The 20,087-nt window shown below is 48.7% G+C and overlaps 1 protein-coding gene across 1 annotated transcript in view; it reads right to left on the bottom strand.

The window, feature by feature from the left end:
• ADAMTS2 (ADAM metallopeptidase with thrombospondin type 1 motif 2) overlaps window positions 1-20,087 on the bottom strand; it is a 243,665-nt gene that overhangs the window by 37,849 nt on the left and 185,729 nt on the right. Inside the window, exons 7-10 of the mRNA XM_045485147.1 lie at window positions 12,087-12,192; window positions 11,220-11,363; window positions 10,619-10,751; window positions 9,189-9,302 (exon numbers count right to left, since the gene is read on the bottom strand). Coding sequence (XP_045341103.1) covers window positions 9,189-9,302; window positions 10,619-10,751; window positions 11,220-11,363; window positions 12,087-12,192 — 497 coding nt within the window. The remainder of the gene's footprint in view (window positions 1-9,188; window positions 9,303-10,618; window positions 10,752-11,219; window positions 11,364-12,086; window positions 12,193-20,087) is intronic.

Here is a 20,087-nt window from a genome sequence, read left to right as displayed (position 1 = left end):
ATTTTTATCTGAATTTTATTTAATACATAAATTTGAAAATGACAAAAGATGGTACCTTTATGCATCTGTCCAAATCAGAAGTCTGTAATTTCTCCCTTATTTTTTTACCGAAGAGTTCCAAAACAACTTTCAAAGTTGCAGTTCAACGGGTGTATTGAAGCTTCATCAACGTTTTGAATAAACTTTCTGCATCCCATTTGCACTCAGCTTTCTCTCCTGGTCTCTGAAAATTTATTTTAGCACCTCTTATATTTTGAAATCCATATGCTGTGAGGCGTGGACAGCTTTTTAACAAGCAGACCATCTGGTTACACTTAGCCTTTTTAAAGAAACACCCAAGTTGGATCTGTGTTTAAAGGAGCCCGTCTGCAAGATAAACCTCAGAAGCAAACATAAACTATTGCCAATACGGAAGCCGCTGTGCCCTCAGGTATAGCTGAGCCACTTTTTCTGCAATGATCTGAGGGCCATGAGCTGCGTACCACGCAGATTCCACAGTGAATTGACGTGGTGGTGGCCGGAGTGTTTCTAGACGTTATTCCTGCCCCTGGACAGCTACAGTCAGTAACTTAACTGGACACGAAAGATACTGAGACCACATCCACGAGCCAGTAAACAGACTTCAAATGCAATTTCTCCTTAGTCGAAGCCACAGAGCACGCATTGCCACTCTACTGCCGGTGCAAGAAGTATATCGGAGGGGAAGCGGATGTGAAAAGAGAAGTGATCTTAATTGATTACAGTTAAATTACTTCTGCAAACTTTACGAAAACACATGACCATGTGAACACATGACATCGTAAGGGGCCCAAAGGAAGTATGAGGTGCTGGAGCACACGCATCCTAAGATTCATGGTGGATTCACCTCTGCTCTTCTCTCAAAACCTTCCGCAGGCTCCTGCTGCTGCAGGATTCAGACTAGCTCTTTAGCCTACCCTGGCCCTGCATGACTGGCTCCTACTCGCCCCTCCTGCCTCATTGCCCACCACCATGCCAGGCACCCAGACACTGACTGGTCTCTGGACAGACCACACTTGCTTCCCTCCCAGCCTTTGCAAATGCTGCTGCTCAGGAAGCCTAACACTCCACTTCCTTCCCCCACACCCAGGGCAGCAGATGCCAAAAAGACATCCCCCTTCAGGACTGAGGCTCTTGCTCCCCCAGCCATGAAGTGTGTTGGTTGTCCGTGCTCACAGTTGAGTCCTTCTCCAGGAAATGCCCTCAGCCAAAGAGCGCTGCCTAGCCCAGAGTCATGCCTCTTTCCTGGGAATAGCCACAGCCAACCACTGGTCAAAGTTGGGCACAGGTCTGAAAGTTCAGCCCAGAGCTTTGGGTGGGGTCTGCTGAGACCCATAACGTGGCCATATTGCTATCTGATGCCTCACTCTTCCCACAGACGGTGATCCTGCAGGCGTTCCCCAGGAAGATGCCCACAATTGGATCTCTGTCTCAGAGTCCATTCCTAGGGAGCCATGCTGCCAACTCTGTACCCACGTCACTGCCACGCTTCCCTCCTGGTTCTCCTCTCTCAGACAAACCCATGCCTGCCTCCCCTACCCCTGTGCACATCTCTGCTTGGGAGCCTGCCTCAGCTCTTCCTTCCTTCCTTCCTTCCTTCTTCTTTCCTTTCCTTCCTTCCTCCCTTCCTCTCTCCCTCTCCCTCCTTCCTTCCTTCTTCTTTTCCTTCCTTCCTTCCTTCCTTCCTTCCTTCCTTCCTTCCTTCCTTTTCTCCCTTCCTTCCTCCCTTCCTTCCTTCCTCCCTCCCTCCCTACCTTCCTCCCTACCTTCTTCTCTCCCTTCCTTCCTCCCTCCCTTCCTTCCTTCCTTTTTCCCTTCCTTCCTTCCTCCCTCCCTTCCTTCCTCTTTCCCTTCCTTCCTTCCTTCCTTCCTTCCCTCCTTCCTTCCTTCTCTCCCTTCCTCCCTTCCTCCCTTCCTTTTTCCCTTCCTTCCTCCCTCCCTTCCTTCCTCTTTCCCTTCCTTCCTTCCTTCCTTCCTTCCTTCCCTCCTTCCTTTCTTCTCTCCCTTCCTCCCTTCCTTTTTCCCTTCCTTCCTTCCTTCCTCCCTTCCTTCCTCTTTCCCTTCCTTCCTTTCTTCCTCCCTCCCTCCCTTCCTTCCTCCCTCCCTCCCTTCCTTCCTCCCTCCCTTACTTCCTTTTTCTCTTCCTTCCTTCCTTCCTTCCTCCCTCCCTTCCTTCCTTCTTCTTTCCTTTCCTTCCTTCCTCCCTTCCTCTCTCCCTCTCCTTCCTTCCTTCTTCTCTTCCTTCCTTCCTTCCTTCCTTCCTTCCTTCCTTCTTTCCCTTCCTTCCTTCCTTCCTCCCTCCCTCTCTCCCTCTCCTTCCTTCCTTCCTTCCTTCCTTCCATAGGCTTCTCACCCTTCCTAACCTACCAAGGGACTCCCAGACCTGCCTTCATACCAGTGTGAGCCCTTGTGAGGTGAGACAGAGTCTTCCACTCTCCAGATTCTCCTTCCCAGGGTCTGGGCAAGCAGTCAAAGGCTCCACCATCATAAGGCTGGCGCACAGCTGGCAAGCCTGGGGTCAGGCAGATGTGTCTGCAGGCCACCAATGATGCTGGTCATGACCTTCCAGACCACAGTTACCTCATATCTTACCCCAAAGTGCCCCTCACTCAATCATGGAAGAGAAGGAAAGAACCCAGGTGGCTCCCCAGCTGGTGGTGCAAGGTGGGACTGGCAGGCAGGGAAGAGGGCCCAGGTAAGAAGATGCTGTGGAATGAATGTTTGCATCCTCCCCAAATTCTTATGTTCAAGCCTAAGCACCAATGTGATGGTATTAGACCCATCACATGACCCGGTGGTCATGAGGGTGAAGCCCCTTATGAGATTGGCACCTTTATAAAAAGACACTAGAAAGACTATTTCTGTCTCTGAAACGTGAGGACACAGCAAGGGCAGATGGCATTCTGCAGCTGTCGCCAGAACCTGACCCGTCTGGCATCCTGATCTCAGACTTCCAGCCTCCAGAACTGGGAGAGACAAATGTTGGCTGTTGAATCCCCCAGTCTATGGCATTTTTGTTACAGCACCCTGAGCTGACTCAGACACAGAGGGAGTGAGGGCTCCTGGCATCTCTGAAGGCTGTGACTGGGGTCCAACTTCCAAGTCACTGCTGGTCGAGGGCACCAAGGACCAGGAGGATGGAGGAGGCCAGACCATGGTCCCCTTGTCCCTATGGGACAAATTGGTGCCAAGTCTGGAAATAGGAAGCTGGGTGGGAGAAATCTGTGCCAAGTCTGGAAATAGGAAGCTGGGCTCAGGACAACTCAGAACATTCCACATTGTGATAGGCCACCTCTCCCACAAACTTGGGTCCAAATGCACAGAGGCAATACACATGCATTGTAGAGAACACGAAGCAAGGCAGAGAGAAAGGAAAACTACCCTTAATTCCACCACTCAGAAGACATCCTTCCGATATTTTGTTTTATTTCCTCCTAAATGACTACGAGCATTTGACATCACCTCACGTGAACAATTTCATACTCCAATGCCTCAGTGCTATTATTTTAAAAAACATGTTTAAGGTTATTAAAATGCTTTATAAACATATGTTTAAATGCCTACAAATATTTCATACAATAGAGAGGCTGAAACATTTAAAAGCACAAAGCCACCTGTCCTGAGTGAATCCTGAGCCTGTGACAAATCCAAAGGAGCTGCTTCACAGGATAATACCATGGAGAACACTGATGCATCCAGGCAGGGGCCAGGAATTCTGCTGGGTTGCTCTGAAAGCCTGAAAGGTAGACTGCCTGTTTCAGGGAAGTGCACGGTTAGCATTTCTGAACCACTGCGGTCCTCAGCCTTCCTCTACCTGCCAGCATGTGCAAGGTGGGTACCACATGCCAGGAGCCTGTGAGGATAAGTGAGCTGGACACTTAGGTGACTTGCCCGAGAAGAGAAAGGATGCCTGAGGTCACATGGTGAGGAAGGAGACCCAGGGCTTGAACTTTTGGGTCCAGATCCTGGGCTGCCTCTGTCATTATGCCTGCCTGCCCCTTCTCAGCTGTGCAAGGGAAACATGAGGCATGACACAGGGGCATCATGGGGCCCTTACACCAGGCCCGTGTCTCTGAAACTAAATTCATGAAAACGGAGAGTGGGTGTTGCTTCCCCAAGATGCTGTGTGTCAATGTGAGAGCACTTGGAGGACTCTTTCCTGCCAATATGCTGAGGTGGGAGCCATCTTTGACCCCCCTCTGCTCCAACCCTGGCTCAATCAGGGAGGGCAAGGTGAGCCCACCAGCCTGGCCTGTGGGGCAGAGGGCACCTGAAAGGACCCTCTGTGCTTGGCCTGTCTCTGCTCCAGGGCGTGCCTGTCTGGCAGCAGATTTGAGCAATGTTGCCAGCACCCTGAACAGGGCACGACAGGGACAGGCTGTCACTGTAGCCTCCTGGGGAGCCATGGGTAATCACCAAGTTTTTTGTTTCCTGGATTCTGATGCTTTGACATCTGGACCCCTGCTGACCCTAAAGGGACTGCCCCTTCCAGGATTAGCCAGTTTCTAAGGATAGTAAACAACTCACCCAGTAGCGGGATTTTTAAATGCAAACCAACCAATGATCCAGAGCTGATGACCCAAACACTTCCTCTATCAGACTCTCACATTCAACGTCACCTTCTCCTGTTCGAATCACCCCCGGGGAAAGGTGCTGGATGATACCAGAGGTATCAGTCCCTTCTGCCCACTGAAATTATTCACATTGACCAATCCCAAGCCTGCTTACCCTGCTTCACCTGTTCCTTTCTACAGAAACCACAGCTGCTCCCATGCTTTGCCTCCTAACCTGACCCACCCTGGTACTTCGGAGCATGGCCCCCTGGAACCCTTCCTTCGGGATCCATGACAAACAAACTGTTTCTCTGATCTCTTGGCCTTCCTCCACGTCAAATTTTATGTAAATACACTGTACTATGAAACACAAGTGCTCCCTGTTTCATCTGCCCTCCCTGGCCTTCCTCACCAGGCTCCCGCCCTGCACCGTCTCCCACCTGGACTGCTCCTCTCACTTTTCGGGCGTCAGTGGGGGTCATTGACTGGGAAGCCTCTCTGGGTTCCCCAACTGGCCACTCCCCAGCCCCGTCCTCACTGCCTCTTCATGTTCATGGCTGACCGCCACAGACAGTAAGGTCTGAAGGAGGTGGAGGGGCAAGACACATGCAGTGAATGGGAAGGAACGAATGAATGAATGAATCTGACCAAGCAGACTGATGCTCAGGCCCACTGCCCACTTCTCTGTCAGAGGGCAACACGCTCCCCTCTCCCCTCTCAGCCAAACCCACCTCTTGATTCCATGGGAGAGCCATACACCACTGGCCCTTGCTCCTCCCCACCTTGATCCTCTCTGCTTCATCTCTCTGAGGCACGGGGCCCCAAACCCCAAGGGTGCTGTTGACATCCCCTGCCTACCCGGCCCTCACAGATTCTGACCCAGGGCAGGCTCGCCATGAACCTAGAGGGTGGAGGGCGGGTGGTTCGTTTGTTTGCTCTCTCTAGGTCATCCCTGTGTGTGGAATGTAGGTACGGATTGTTCTGTCTCTGGGAAATCGTGGATACACAACACTGAGTAAGCAGGGGCATAATCTGGCTGTGGAGGCCAAGAGGGGACAACGTGCTTGGGATGAGCTGCTGGAGAATGTGGACAATGAGATCCTAGGACACCACACTGTGTCCTGAGCCTAAGTTCTGTCACTCCCTGCAGGAGGGGGGGGGGTGGTGGTGATGCTGGGGCCAGAGGGAAAGGGACAGCTGAACTCTTCACAGCCATGCCTCCCCATCCCTGAGATGTCCTGCTATTTCTCCAATGAGGCCAGACTTCTGCCTGCACCCTCCTCACTCCCGTATTTTGCAGGAAAGGGGAAGGTAAGAGAGGGATGCCTTCCAAATAAAAAATTACATGCAATAACGAGTAAGACTGCAACATACAAACACACACAGGCAGAGGAGTGTGATAGGTCCCAGGAGGTGCGCCTGCCTCTTCCTGTGTCCCTGCACCCACCCCCTCCACACACACCAAGAATCCCTGATGTGGGTCAGTTTCCCCCTGTGCTCTTGTGAACCAGGGTGGGCTGACCCCAGCCCCAGCTCTGCCCCAGATGCCTTCAGCATTGCTCTGTTATTTAACAAACAGAATGTAATGTTATTTACTGGGCTAAACGAACCAGGGTCCCACCACCTAAAATGAAGGAAGGGCAGTGGCCAGGTCAGTGGTTTCTGTGAGGAGGAGCGCTTTGGCCACATCTGGGTACCTTCCTTACCAGACACCACCTCCCCTCACCCTCCTCACAAGAAAAGGGGGGCCGACTGGCTGGAAGTGCAGGCATTCTCTGGCCCATGTTTCTCCCAGTGGCTGGGGGTCCTGTGGGGTAAAAGCCTGTGCAGGGCTGCCTCCCACCACATCCACCTTCTCTCTGTGCAGGGTGGACAGGTCGAAAGTAAGGACACGGATGGGGCAGGAAGCCATGCTAGCTAGTCTCAGCCCCCAGCTCAGTGTTTACAAAGCTGGTCATAAGGGATGTGGCAAATGCTCCCGGGCCCGTGTTCCCTCCACTGAGCTCCTGTGCGGGAGGAGGGCTATGTGGTCAGTTCTGGCTTTACGAGATCCCTGGCGTATTACTAACAACAACCCACCTCGAACTTCTAACAGCTCGTGAAGTCTGGGGGCATTGCCAAATCACCTGGGCGCACTCTTAAAAATCACCAGTTCCCACCCTAACATAACACCAGCATTCTCCACAGAGCTAGAACAAACAATCCCAAAATTTGTATGGCACCAGAAAAGACCCCGAATAGCCAAAGCAATCCTGAAAAAGAACACCAAAGTTGGAGTATCACAATTCCAGACTTCAAGCTGTATTACAAAGCTGTAATCATTAAGACAGTATGGTACTGGCACAAAAACACTTAGTTCAATGGAACAGAATAGAGAACCCAGAAATGGACCCACAAACGTATGGCCAACTAACCTTTGACAAAGCAGGAAAGAATATCCAATGGGAAAAAGAGAGTCTTTTGAGCAAATGGGGTTGGGAAAACAGTGTGGATGTTCCTCAAAAAATTAAAACTAGACCTACCCTACAACCCAGTAATTGCACTACTAGGTATTTATCCAAAGGATAGAAAAATGCTGATTCAAAGGGGCACATGCACCCCAATGTTTATAGCAGCACTATCAACAATAGCCAAAGTATGGAAAGAGCCCAAATGCCCAATGACTGATGAATGGATAAAGAAGATATGGTATATATATTTAATGGAATATTCCTCGGTAATGAAAAAGAATGAAGTCTTGCCATTTGCAACAACATGGATGGAACTGGAGTGTATTAGCTAAGCAGAATAAGTCAGTTAGAGAAAGACAAATATCATATGATTTTACTCATCTGTGCAATTTAAGATACAAAACAGATGAACATAAGGGAAAGAAAGCAAAAATAAGATAAAAACAAAGAGGGTGACAAACCATAAGAGACTTCTAAATAGAGAAAACAAATTGAGGGTTGCTGGCGGGGTGTTGGGTGGGGGGAAGGGCTAAAGGGGTAATGGCCTCTAAGGAAGATACTGGTTGGGATGAGCATTAGGTGTTATATGTAAGTGATGAATCACTAAATTCTCTTCCTGAAAATAAATAAATAAATTTTGATTAAACAAAACAAAACACAAAAAACAAAAAACCACAACAATTCCCAGAGCTTCAAGCAAAAATTTGTACACAGGTGTTTATAGCAGCGCTATTCACAAATACCAAAAGGTGGGAACAATCAAAATGTCCATCAATGTATGAACAGATAAACGAATTGTGGTCTAAGCATGAGGTAGAATATTATTCAGTCATAAAAAGGAATAAAACACTGACACATGCTACAATACAAATGAACCTTAATAACATTCAACAAGAGAAGCCAGACACAAAAGGCCACATATTGTGTGATTCTATTCATGTGGAATTTGAGAATGGGAAAATCCTTAGAGACAGAGGCAGATTAGTGGTTGCCAGGGGCTGGAGACAGCTTAATAGGGGAGTCACTGCTTAATGGGGTCTCCCTTTGGGGTGATGAAGTTCTAGAACTACATAATGGTGACAGGTGCACAACACTGTGAATGTACTAAAAGGCCATGGAATTGTAGAAGATGGTTAAAAGGGCAAATATTAAAAAATTAAATTACTAAATTTATTACAATTAAAAATTGAAAAATAATTTAAAAATAAGACAAAACAAAACAAAACAAAAACAAAAGTAATTCCTGATCCTTACCCTAAACCAAAATCTTTAAGAGTGGGTTTAGAAATCTGTGTCTTGAAGAAGTTCTACCAGCAACTAAAAGTAGCCAGAATTTAAGGTCTGCATGGAGGGACCTCAGGTCTGGACGATTTGGGGGCCTTTTTAGGCCTGATGTTGGGGCACAGGTGCTGTGGGCACTCCCCACTCCCCATCCCCAACCACCAGGTCTGCAGGGCTTCTGTGGGCTGAGCCCACATGGTCTGTCATCAGTGGTCTGTCACCCACGCTTTGGCTCCCCTGCATGAGCCAGCCCTCAGCAAGTGATTTGCTGAAGAGTGAGCATGTGATTTCATCTGAGCCTGTGAGAACCAAGCCCAGAGTTTCGGCAGAAAGGACAAGGTAAGAAAAGCCCATCTTTTGTCAAGTTGCTGGAGGGTGGGAAGTGGGTCTGAGGCTGCTGGCAGGTGCCGGGGCAGCCAGCCATGGAGCCTTGAGCCGCCTCAAGGGAACAAGTGTGCCCACCAGGGGGCAAACACAGAGGCCCCAGGGAAGGAGAGGCTAAGCTAAGCCTGGTGATGCTGGGGCTAGGGACCCAGGTGTCACCAACCCCCAATTTTGGCCTTAGAGTGAAGTGACCCAGTCACCCACAGTGTCCATGGGGGGATAGAAGACTGCCAGAACCCTGAAACTGCTCCTCAGAGTAGGGATTCCTGAGTTGGGGGGTGCTTGGAGCACAGTGAGAAACTCTGAGACACCAGGTTTGCTCTGACAGAAGAAATAGTGGGTTTGAAGTGGAGCGGACAGAAACTCTGGTGTCACATGAGGATTTATTAGGAAGGAGGCAGGGGTGCCTGGAGAAGACCCCTCACCCAGCTCCGCCTGTGGTGCGGGGCCTGTTCCTAGAGATCTGGGCATGTCACACTGCCTGCCCTCTGCTCCCACTCACCTTGCCAGGTGCACACATGGTCCCGTCCAGGGGGGGCCCCTTCTTGGTCTTGCAAAAGTAGGGATTGTCAGGGTGGCTGCACCACAGCTGTTTGCAGGGGTCGAAGGTCCGGAACTAAAAGAGAGAGCAGGGGCAGCTCACCAGGCTGCCTCCCACTGCAGGTCCCTTAGGGTCCCCCAGGGTCCTCTTGGACAGGGTGGAGTCAGGCACGATTTGGTGGCCCATGGTGGCCCACGTGTGGTGCCCTGAGCTCTGTATGATTCTGAGGTTGTGACAACCTCCAGCATGCAGTAGCTGCTTCCTGTCCCTATGATGGCTGAGGGGCTTCCCCAGCCTTCAGTCCTTGGCCCCTGCACCTGCCATGGAGTCTGGACAGACAGCTGGGAGTCAGTATAACTGGCAGGAAGGCTGGTGGGCATCCCTCTGGCCCAGGTACGAGTGGCTGGTGGCTAGGAGGGGCTGTCACTGCAGGGCCCTAGGGGCACCTACTATCCCCCTGCTGAGGACTCCACCCCCTAAAGCCCTCCTGGAGCTCTCCCCTCTGCCCTTCTCTTGCTTCAGCCCTTGGTATTTGTTCCGTAAACCTCACAGTTGCCTCTTCTCTGGCCTTTCTGTTTGGCTATCCCCATACCTCTTCCTCTAGGATGTCTCTGAGGGATCCAGCTGACACTCAGATATGGCCATGCTATCCGCCTCTTTAAACATTTCTAGAGCTTCCTGTTGTCATGAGAATCAATCCCCCCAAGTTCTTTAGGCAGTCATGCAAGAGCTTAGACCACCTACATCAGTACCCAAGTTCACCACTTGCTTGCTCTGTGGCCTTAGGCATGTTATCTAAGTCCTCAGTTTCCTCATCTGTAAAGTGGGAATACTTTGCACACTTCCTTCATGCAGTTGAGAGGAGCATAATGCTCTCGCCATACTGCTTGCAACAGGGTGGGCCCTGATCAGCAGGTACAGTCAATCCTGATGGCTGGGGTTCCTACTGCTGGCTCTGTCCTGGCACTAGATCCTAGTAACAACCGGTGGGTTCTCTGTACGCTATGTTCCCTCACCTCTAGGCCTTTGCACATGTGATTCCTGCCTTCCAGAATGTTCTCTCCTCCCATTTAGCCTTTATACCTCACTTCTTCCTCGGGGAAGCCCTCCTGAACTCTGAAGGCAATGCAGAGGCCTCACCAGTACTTCCCCGCCATCCCTTCTGATGCCCTGGTCACAGCCCTGGTCACCAGGACCATGTCTGGACTTGCCAGGTGGGCGCTGGGTGCCAAGTGGGTGAGGGGCAGTGGATGCAGAGGGAGAGGCTGCTGTCCTGGAGGCCTGCTCCGGCCTGCCCTCTGGAGCCACCCCAACACCAGCTGCCTCCTAAGAAGCTAGCCAGGCAGGGCGAGGTGCCCCCTCCCCAGCCCCCAGGGTGCCCTGACACTCACTGCCGTGCACATCATGTAGCCCAGGCCGAAGTCGAAGCGGCACTGCTCGTTCATGGAGTAATGCAGCCCTGGGAGCTGGGGCAGCGCCGGCCAGTCGTGGGCAAAGGGGTCATCCCGCAGGCAGTCATAGGAGCTGTGAGGAGACACAGAGGTGCCACAAGCGGCCTTCGGTGCCATGGGGGGAGGGGGGCGTCCAGCCCAGGAGGCAGCTGCAGCCCCTCCTGGAGCCATGGTGGTGGGCCTGTCTGCACACTCCAGCTCTCAGCTGTGCTGCCTCCGCATCTCGGTAGCTGTAAGCTACCCAGGCATCCCATTAAAGGTGCAGCTGCTGCGCCCACTTTTCAGGCCAGGCGGGGCACCCTGACAATGGGATCTCTCCCCACCACACACACACACACACACACACACACACACACACCTGCACTGCTCTCCCTCTCCCTGCCCTGTGCCCCAGGCTGGAGGGCTGAGGCCTGGGGCTGTGCCCAGGCACATTGGGTTGGGGGCGGGGGGTGGGGGGGGGGGAGGTGCTGTGCATGCGCCTTCCTAGAGCTGAACCCAGGGCTGCGGGGTCACCACGGGACACGCACGGGGAAGTACTCACTGCAGGTAGCGGCTCAGCTCCTGCTGGCTGCAGCGGGACCAGTGGAAGCGGTGGAAGGCTGCCTGCACCAGCGGCGCCATGATGCTGCCCAGCCGCACCTCGTCACCACAGCGGTTGCCCTGCCCATCGTGCTCCATGCCCAGCCTGTGCGGGGAACAAAGGCAGCCTCACTGGACCGTCACCTTGGCCACACTGACCTGGCAGCTGGGGGGCCGCCCCAACCCCCCCCCAGCGGCTCCCCGCGCCCCGCCCCCCCACCCGTGGTTTTCTCTGGTCTGCCCCGAGCTGGGTTTTTTGCCAGCTCGGTTCTTAAAACCAAGGACACTTGGGGGCCAGTGTGCAGAGGCCTGCCCCTCAGGATCCTGCCCTCCAGGGGGCGCTGTTTCTTGAGAACGCAGTGGAGGCGGAGGCGTCTGCAGCCCGGAGTCTCCACCCACTCAACCGATGGGGTGCACATCCCTGCACAGACCCAGAGGCCCTGCGAGGTTTACAATCAAGCTTGCCCGGCCCCCAAATTCAGGGGACCCCTGGGGCTTGCACACCTGGTTGGGTTGTGGCTTCCCTGCCTCCAAGTTCTCTAATTCTGGGCGAGGCTCCCTCAGAGCCCCTGTTATTCGTGTGTAAAATGGGGTAAGGAGCCCCTGCCCAGGGGCTTGAACGGCATAATGCCTTGAAGGCCCCCAGCAAGGTGGCCCTGGATTTGTTCATTCTACTGAGGGAACTGCCCTGTGCACTGCTGGGGTCAGGATATTACATCCCAAGTGCTTTTCATACAGAGGAAACATTACATCTCAAGTGCTCAGGGCACAGAGGAGAACAGGGGAGCCCCAATCTTCCCCACGCAGCTAGGACAGCGAAGCCACTTACACATGGCCGGTCTCGTGGGCCACCACGAATGCCGAGGAGAAGCCATCCTCGTGGTTCAGAGTGCAGCTACGGACGGGGTGGCACATCCCGGTGACAGGAGCATAGCCTGGGAGGAGACAAAGGGTGGCTCTAGCTCCCAGGCCCACAGCCCTGCCTGAATCAGGGGGCCCTGGCCCCAGTGCCCCCGCCCCCCCACTGTCCCCAGAGCAAACAAGCCAAACCAACTTCCCAGGAGACAGGTGGCCCCAGGCAGCAGCCCCGTCCGTCAGTATCCACACTGCAGCCGGGGTGAGTGTCCCAGGTCTCAACTGCTAGGACTCCCGGTCCCCTCTGCAGCTTCCTGCCTGCTGTTCTCCTGCACCCCACTTCCCACCTTCCCACTTTGCGGAGTGACCTTCTGGCCCCTGGGCAATACATCGCCTCCACCCCACCTCCCGAAGCTGCAGGAACCCTGGCCCTCTGAACCCACTCCCTCAGGAAGGTCTTCCCTGGGTCCTGTGAGACCCCAGCTCCACCCATTTCCATAGCACATGCAGGGAGTGGTGAGGGTAGGCCCTGAAGCTGCTCAGGCAGAGCTGGACGCCACATTGCCCTGCTGTCACGCAGCCAGGACTGGCAGAGAGGGCTGAGGGAGTGGTTCAGCTGCAGACAAGGCCCTCAGAGCTCTCAGCTGGTGAACCTGCACTCTGGCCGAGGAAATTCTGAGCCACATTCCTGTCAAAGGCCTCCTCTCTTCCAGGGGTCTGTGGGGAAAGGGCCAGAACCAGACCAGGTGCCCCAAAGGGGAGGGTGGGGAGCAGGAGCAAGGAGTGGGGGGGAGCTGCAGCAGGCCACATCCCTCTGACATAAGATGCCCAAGGACCCCACCCCCATCCCCAACCCCCTCAGCCAGCCCAACCCCATCCCCACTCAAGGGGCTTTGAAAGAACCACTGAATTCACAGGTAACAGTGAAAAGACACAGTGTGTTTTGCCAACCCAGTGACATTGTGTGGCCCAAAGAAGCAGTCGGGGAAAACGGAGACACACAGGGAGCAACGGGAGAATTAAGGAATGAGCTAGAACATCCCAAGCAGGGAGGGAGGCGAGAAGGACTGTGGGTGGCCAGCCTGTTGAACAGCTGATTCCCCCTGGGTGAGCAGAGTCTGATCACAGGGTGAAGTTGTTCTTCAGATGTCTCCAGGGAAAGCTGGAGGACAGCATTTCCATGGAAGAGGAGTCGGTGGGGGGAGGGGGTCATGATGCTGAGATGTACCTACAACTGAGAAAAACCAGAGAATGGGGCCAGCCACATGCCCCTCCCTGGACAAGATAAAGAAGTGCGTACAGAGCTGTGTGTGCCAAAGGGGGCCTCTGCTAAGACACCACCTGGAGGCCCACCAAGCAAGGAGCTCTGGCCCTCAGAACCCTGACCCAGCCTCACTCCTTGCAGACCCCACAGGGAGATCCCAAAGCAACTGTTCAGAGGGAAGAGTAGAAGAGAAGGGAAGGAGGCATGGTGGCCCAGGGCTTGCTGGCATTAGACTTGTCTGGAAAAGCATCAGAATCGAACCACTGTCTTTTTTCCCTTGTAATAAACAAGAAAGTCTGTATCTTAAAGTATTTTTTTGCTCTGCAGGTTTTGAGTTGATTGTTCTGGCATCAGTGTCCCAGAGCCAAACTTTGAGATCCTCTCTTTGTTGTATGCAAAGCTTGCATTTGCATATGTACCTCCATGCAAGTATTTCACATTCACACTATCTGGCATGTTACATGGCTCTTTACGATCTGAAGATTTGCAAACATAACTTTTATGTTTTTCTTTATGCCCTTCCCTCTTATTTTATTTTGCTGTTGTTCTTTCTTTCTGAAAACCTTATTAGATAGATATTTTACCTCCTGGATTGAGCCTGTCTTTACTCTCCTATTTTAATCTTTCTGGATGCCTTTGACTTCTTGTTTCAGCTTCTGACTTGTCTCTTTCACCCATCATATCTTTTGTTTCATAAAAACTCTTTGTTGTTCTCTATTCTTCCTAGTAACCTGCGCTTGGTTTATGGATATATTCTCTCAAACATTCTGCGAGCAACTTCTTTTTTAAAGTTCTTCTCCAGTCTCTAAATGATATCTGTTTCCTCTAGAGTCAGTTCTCCAATTTTGTTTTGCAACTTGGTGCAAATTTTTCATGGTGTAAGTTAAAAAAAAAAAAAAAGAGAGAGAGAGGGACCAGCGTGGCTCGTTTGATACAGTATCTGACTCTTGATTTTGTCTCAGGTCATGGTCTCATGGTTTTTGAGTTCAAGTCCTTCATTGGGCTCTGTGCTGACAGCTCAGAGGCTGGAGCCTGCTTCGGATTCTCTGTCTCCCTCTCTCTCTCTGCCCGTCCTCTGCTCATCTCTTTTGCTCTCAAAACATAAATAAACATGAAAAAAAAAAGAGAAAAAAAGAAAGTCTGGCCATCTTTAGCTATGCTTTCACATTTTGAAACAAAGGATGAGGTCACTTACTATAGAAGTTGTGTTGGTTTCTCTCCCTGTGGAACAATTCCATTCCCCATTAGAGCTCTCCCCTGGACAAAAGGGCTGGCAGACCATCTCCAAGTCATCTGGCTTAGCTTGCAGGGCGCTAGCAGCCCCTCAAAATGAAGAGGCACCAACACCAAGTAGGAGACTTACTCTGTGCTCAGTAGGACCTGAGGACACATTCTGTGTTCCCACCTGAGTCCCACTGTGGTGCCCATCTGTGTGGCAAAGGGGGCAAGGGCGGTGCCACAGAGGTGTTTTGTTGACAGACACTGATTTGGGCTCTGATCAGGGTTACTCAGGAAGTCTCCCTAGTTGTGCAAATATGGACAAGTGGTCAGAGAAAGAAGCTAAAGGTTATAAGAGTGGAGGAAGATGCAGGGAAGTTCAGCATAATAATTCATGGAAGGGAGTGGTGGACATAATGAGCATGTATATTGTAGAAATAAACTAGATAACTAGAATGATCAACCAGAAACAAATGGAAAATGACTATCTGTAGAAAATGGGGATGGGGTAAACCGGGCCCACTCCTCTGAATGTGTATTTTATGCAGTTTTTTTTAAAGCTTTTTCTTTTGAAATGTGATATGCATCCATAAAAATGCACAAGTCATAGGATACAAGTGAACCATCACAAAGGGATCTCACCCATGTAGCCACCTCCCCAGTTCAGAAATACAACTGTATCAGCACAGCAGAAACCCCTTCTTGCTGCCTCCAACCACGACACCCTCTCTCCTCCCCCCTCTCCTGACTTTTAATGCCACAGATTAGCTTTGCCCGCTTCCAAACTTGAAATAAGCAGGAACCATCAGTATATAGTCTTCTCTGCCTGGCGTCTTTCACTGTTCAATGTGTGAGATTCATCCACGGTGTGTAGAAATAGCTGCAGTTCTTTTCCCGGCTGTATGAATAGATCACATTTCCTTTATCCACTCTCCAGCTTATGGACTTAAGTTTCTCCCTGTTTAGGAGTTACTAGAAGTAAGGCTGTTAGGAACACTCCTGCACAATCTTGCACATGTGTCTGCATGTGGTGGAGGCGTGTCTAAGAGACTAGCGATCCTGTAGGCACATGTCTGGTTTTCACAGACACTGCCAGACAGTTTCCCAAAGTACTTGCATGAATTTTATATTCCTATCAGTAGAGAGTGAGAATGACATCCCCATTGTTACCGAGATTTGGCATTTTCAGTATTTTTAAAATTTTAACCACTCGATTAGGTGTGTCCTGATATCTCACTGTGGTTTTAACTCATTTCCCTAATGTCAATTAAGTTGAGCACCTTTTCCTATATTTACTGATCAATTTAGGTTTTTTATAAGCCTGATAAAATCTCTTGCACATTGTTCTATTGGGCTATTTAATTATTATTTTTTATTTTTTTAATGTTTATTTATTTTTGAGACAGAGTGTGAGTTGGGGAAGGGCAGAGAGAGAGGGAGACACAGAATCCAAAGCAGGCTCCAGGCTCTGAGCTGTCAGCACAGAGCCTGATGCGGGGCTCGAACTCATGGACCACAAGATCATGACCTGAGCCAAAGTCAGACGCTTAACTGACTGAGCCATCCAGGCACCCTGGGCTGTTTAATTATTACTATCAATTTGTCAGAGCTCATATATTTCAGATATAAGTTCTTTGTTAGATATATGTATTATGAATATTTTCCCCAATGGATTGACAGGGCCTTTAATGAAGCAAAGTTTTTAACGGTAATGTTTAACGTTATTTATCTTTTCCATTGCAGTTAGTGCTTTTCATCTTTTTTAAAGAAATCTTCTCCTACTCTGAGAAATATGGAGACAGTTTCCTCTATTATCTTCTACAGGTTTTATTATTTCACGTTTCATATCTAGATCTAAAACCTACTTAAGATTTAAGACATCCACAAATATGATATTTGTATATTAAGTAGATGAACTTCAGTAGATGCATAAAAAGCATTTGACAGAATTCCACTGATCCACTTATGATAAAAACTCTCAATACAGAGGTCATAGAAGGAACATACCTCAAAATTAATAAAACACATATATGACAAGCCCACAGCTAACATCATCCTCACCAGTGAAAAACTGAGATCTTTTCCTCTAAGATCAGGAACAAGACAAGGATGGCCACTCTCACCACTTTTAGTGAACACAGAATTACAAGTACTAGCAGAGAAGTTAGGCAAGAAAAATAAACAAAAGGCATCCAGATAGGAAAAAAGAAGTGAAACTGTCTCTATTTGCAGATGGTGTGATATTATACACAGAAAACTCTTAAGACTCCACCAAAAAAATGTTAAAGCTAATGAACAAATTGAGCAGAGTTGCAGGACACAAAATCAATATCCAAAAATCGGTTGCATTTCTATACACTAGTGATGAACTATCAGAAAGAGAAATTAAGAAAACTATCCCATTCACAATTAAATTAAAAAGAATGAAATACTTAGAGATAAATTTAGCCAAGGAAGTAAAATACCTGTACACTGAAAACTGTAAGACATACATGAAAGAAATTGAAGATGATATAAATAAATGGAAAGATATTCTGTGTTCATGGATCAGGAGGGTTAATATTGTTAAAATGTCCATGCTCCCAAAAGCTATCTACAGTTTCAAAACAATCCCTACCAAAATTCCAATGGCATTTTTCACAGAAATAGAAAAAAACAATTCTACTTTTTAAAGACTTGTTTTAGAAGGAGAGGAAGCATGAGTAGGGGAGAGGGGCAGAGGGAGAAAGAGAGAGCGAATCCCAAGCAGGCTCCACACTGAGTGTGGAGCCCAACCTGGGGCTTGATCCCACAAGTCTGGGATCATGACCTGAGCCAAAATCAAGAGTTGGATGATTAACTGACTAAGCTACCCAGGTGCCCCTACAAAAAAGCAATTCTAAAATTTGTATGGGAACCACAAAAGACCCCAAAGAGCCAAAGCAATCTTGGGAAAGAACAAAGCTAGAGGTATCACGTTCCCTGATTCCAAACTATATTACAAATTATAGTAATAAAAACAGTATGGTATTGGCATAAAAACAAACATATAGATGAATGGAATAGAATAAAAGCCCAGAAATAAACACACAAATATATGGTCATTTAATTTACAGCAGAAAAGCCAAGACTATGCAGTAAGGAAAGACAGTCTCTTCAATAAATAGTGTTGGGAAAACTGGACAACCACATGAAAAAGGATGAAACTAGGCTACTATCTTATAGCATATATAAAACCAACTGAAAGTGTGACAGATTTGAACATAAGGCCTGAAACCATAAAACTCCTAGAAGAAAACATAGGCAGTAAGCTTCCTGACACCTGTCTTGGTGATGATTTCTTCCTGGATTTGATGCCAAAAGCAAAAATAAACATGTGAGACTATATCAAGGTAAAAAAGCTTCTGCACAGCAAAGGAAGCCATCAACAAAATGAAAAAGGCAACCTACAAAATAGGAGAAAATATTTGCAAATCATCTTTCTGATAAGGGGTTAATATTCAAAATATATAAGGAAAACAAACAACTCAATAGCAAAAACAAACAAACAATCCAATTAAAAAATGGGCAGAGGACCTGAATAAACATGTTTCCCAAGAAGTCATCCAGATGGCCAACAGGTACATGAAAAGATGCTCAACATCACTCATCATTAGGGAAATGCAAGTCAAAAACACAATAAGGTATCACTCCACACCTGTTCATCTGTTAGAATGGCTCGAATCAAAAAGACTAAGAGATAACAAGGTTGGTGAAGATGTGGAGAAAAGGGAGCTTTCACACATTGTTGGTGGGAATGTAAATTGGTGCAGCCATTATGTAAAACACTTTGTAGATTCCTCAAAGAATTTAAACATAAAACTACCTTATGTTCCAGCAATTCTACTTCTGGGTATATATCTGAAGGAAATACAAACACTAACTCAAGAAGATATCTACACCCCCATGTTCACTGCCCCATTAACAGTCCATCAATGGATGAATGGATAAAGAAGATGTGGTATATACATACAATGGAATATTATTCAGCCATAAAAAGGGAAATTCTGCCATTCACAACATGGATGGACCTGGAGGGCACTGAGATAGGTTGGTCAGAGAAACACAAATTCGCTGTTCTTTCACTTTTATGTGGAATCTTAAGGAAAAAAAAAAAGCAAAACCTCATAGATACAGAGAACAGATTGGTAGTGGCCAGAGGCAGGGGTGGGGGGGGGTGGTGGTTAAAATGAGTGAAGGAGGGCCCCTGGGTGGCTCAGTTGGTTAAGCATCCAACTCGTGATCTCGGCTCAGGTCATGATCTCACGGTTGTGGGATTAAGCCCTGCATTGGGCTTTGCTCTGACAGCATGGAGGCTTCTTGGGATTCTCTCCCTTTCTCTCTCTCCCTCTGCCCCTCACTCCTGCTCACATGCACGTGCTCTCCCTCAAAAATAAATAAACTTTAAAAAATACCGATGCAAATTTTTTGCTAGAATGTTATCTGGTGTCATTTCCCCCTCCCCACCACAGTATACTTAGAGCTCATTTTTAAAAAAATGAGTAAAGGGGGTCAAAAGGTACAAACCTCTGGTTAGAAGATAAATAAGTTCTGGGGATCTAATGTGAAGCATGAACTATAGTTCATAATACTGTATTGTATATTTGAAAGTTGCTAGAAGAACATATCTTAAAATCTCTTATCACAAGAAAAAATATTGTAACAATGTGTGATGATGATGTTAACTGGACTATGGTGGTGATCATTTCACAATTTATACATGTATCCCATCATTATGTTGTATACTGGAAACTAATATAATGATATATGTCAATTATATCTCAATGAAACAAATTACATTTAAAAAGGAGGGTATTGGGGTGCCTGGGTGGCTCAGTCGGTTAAGCATCCAACTTCGGCTCAGGTCATGAACCCACAGTTCGTGAGTTCGAGCCCTGCGTCGGACTCTGTGCTGACAGCTCAGAGCCTGGAGCCTGCTTTGGATTCTGTGTCTCTCTCTCTCTCTCTCTCTGCCCCTCCCCTGCTCACGCTCTGTCTCTCTCTCTCAAAAATTAATAAACTTTAAAAAAAATTTTAAAGGAAGGTATTAAGCTGTATTCCCCCCCCTCCCATTTGGATATTTGACTGACCTGACACCATTTGTTAAAAATATCATCTTTCCCCTCCGCTTCATGGGACCACCTTCACAATGAATCCAGCATCCATCCATCTGTAAGTTCAATCCTGGACTCTGTTCTGACACAGATACATTTGTCAACCCTCACATCAAAATACTCTTTAACGAATATACTTTTGTGAGCACTGAATACTTTGCCCATCTTCTTCAGTTGTTCTTGACTGCTCCTGGCCCATTGCATTTCTATGTGAACATTAGAATCAACCTGTCAATATCCTCGAAATATTCGGCTGGGTCTAAACTTGCTCTGGAGGGCACTTATGTTCTCTTGCAGGTCAGTATGGAGAAAACTGATCTCTTTACGATAGAGAGTCTGCCTATCTATTAGCATGGCACAT

Source organism: Leopardus geoffroyi, chromosome A1, assembly GCF_018350155.1.
Source record: "Leopardus geoffroyi isolate Oge1 chromosome A1, O.geoffroyi_Oge1_pat1.0, whole genome shotgun sequence".
Taxonomy (NCBI): domain Eukaryota; kingdom Metazoa; phylum Chordata; class Mammalia; order Carnivora; family Felidae; genus Leopardus; species Leopardus geoffroyi.
Note: the sequence above shows the minus strand (reverse complement) of the source record. Positions and strands in the feature narration are given on the sequence as shown.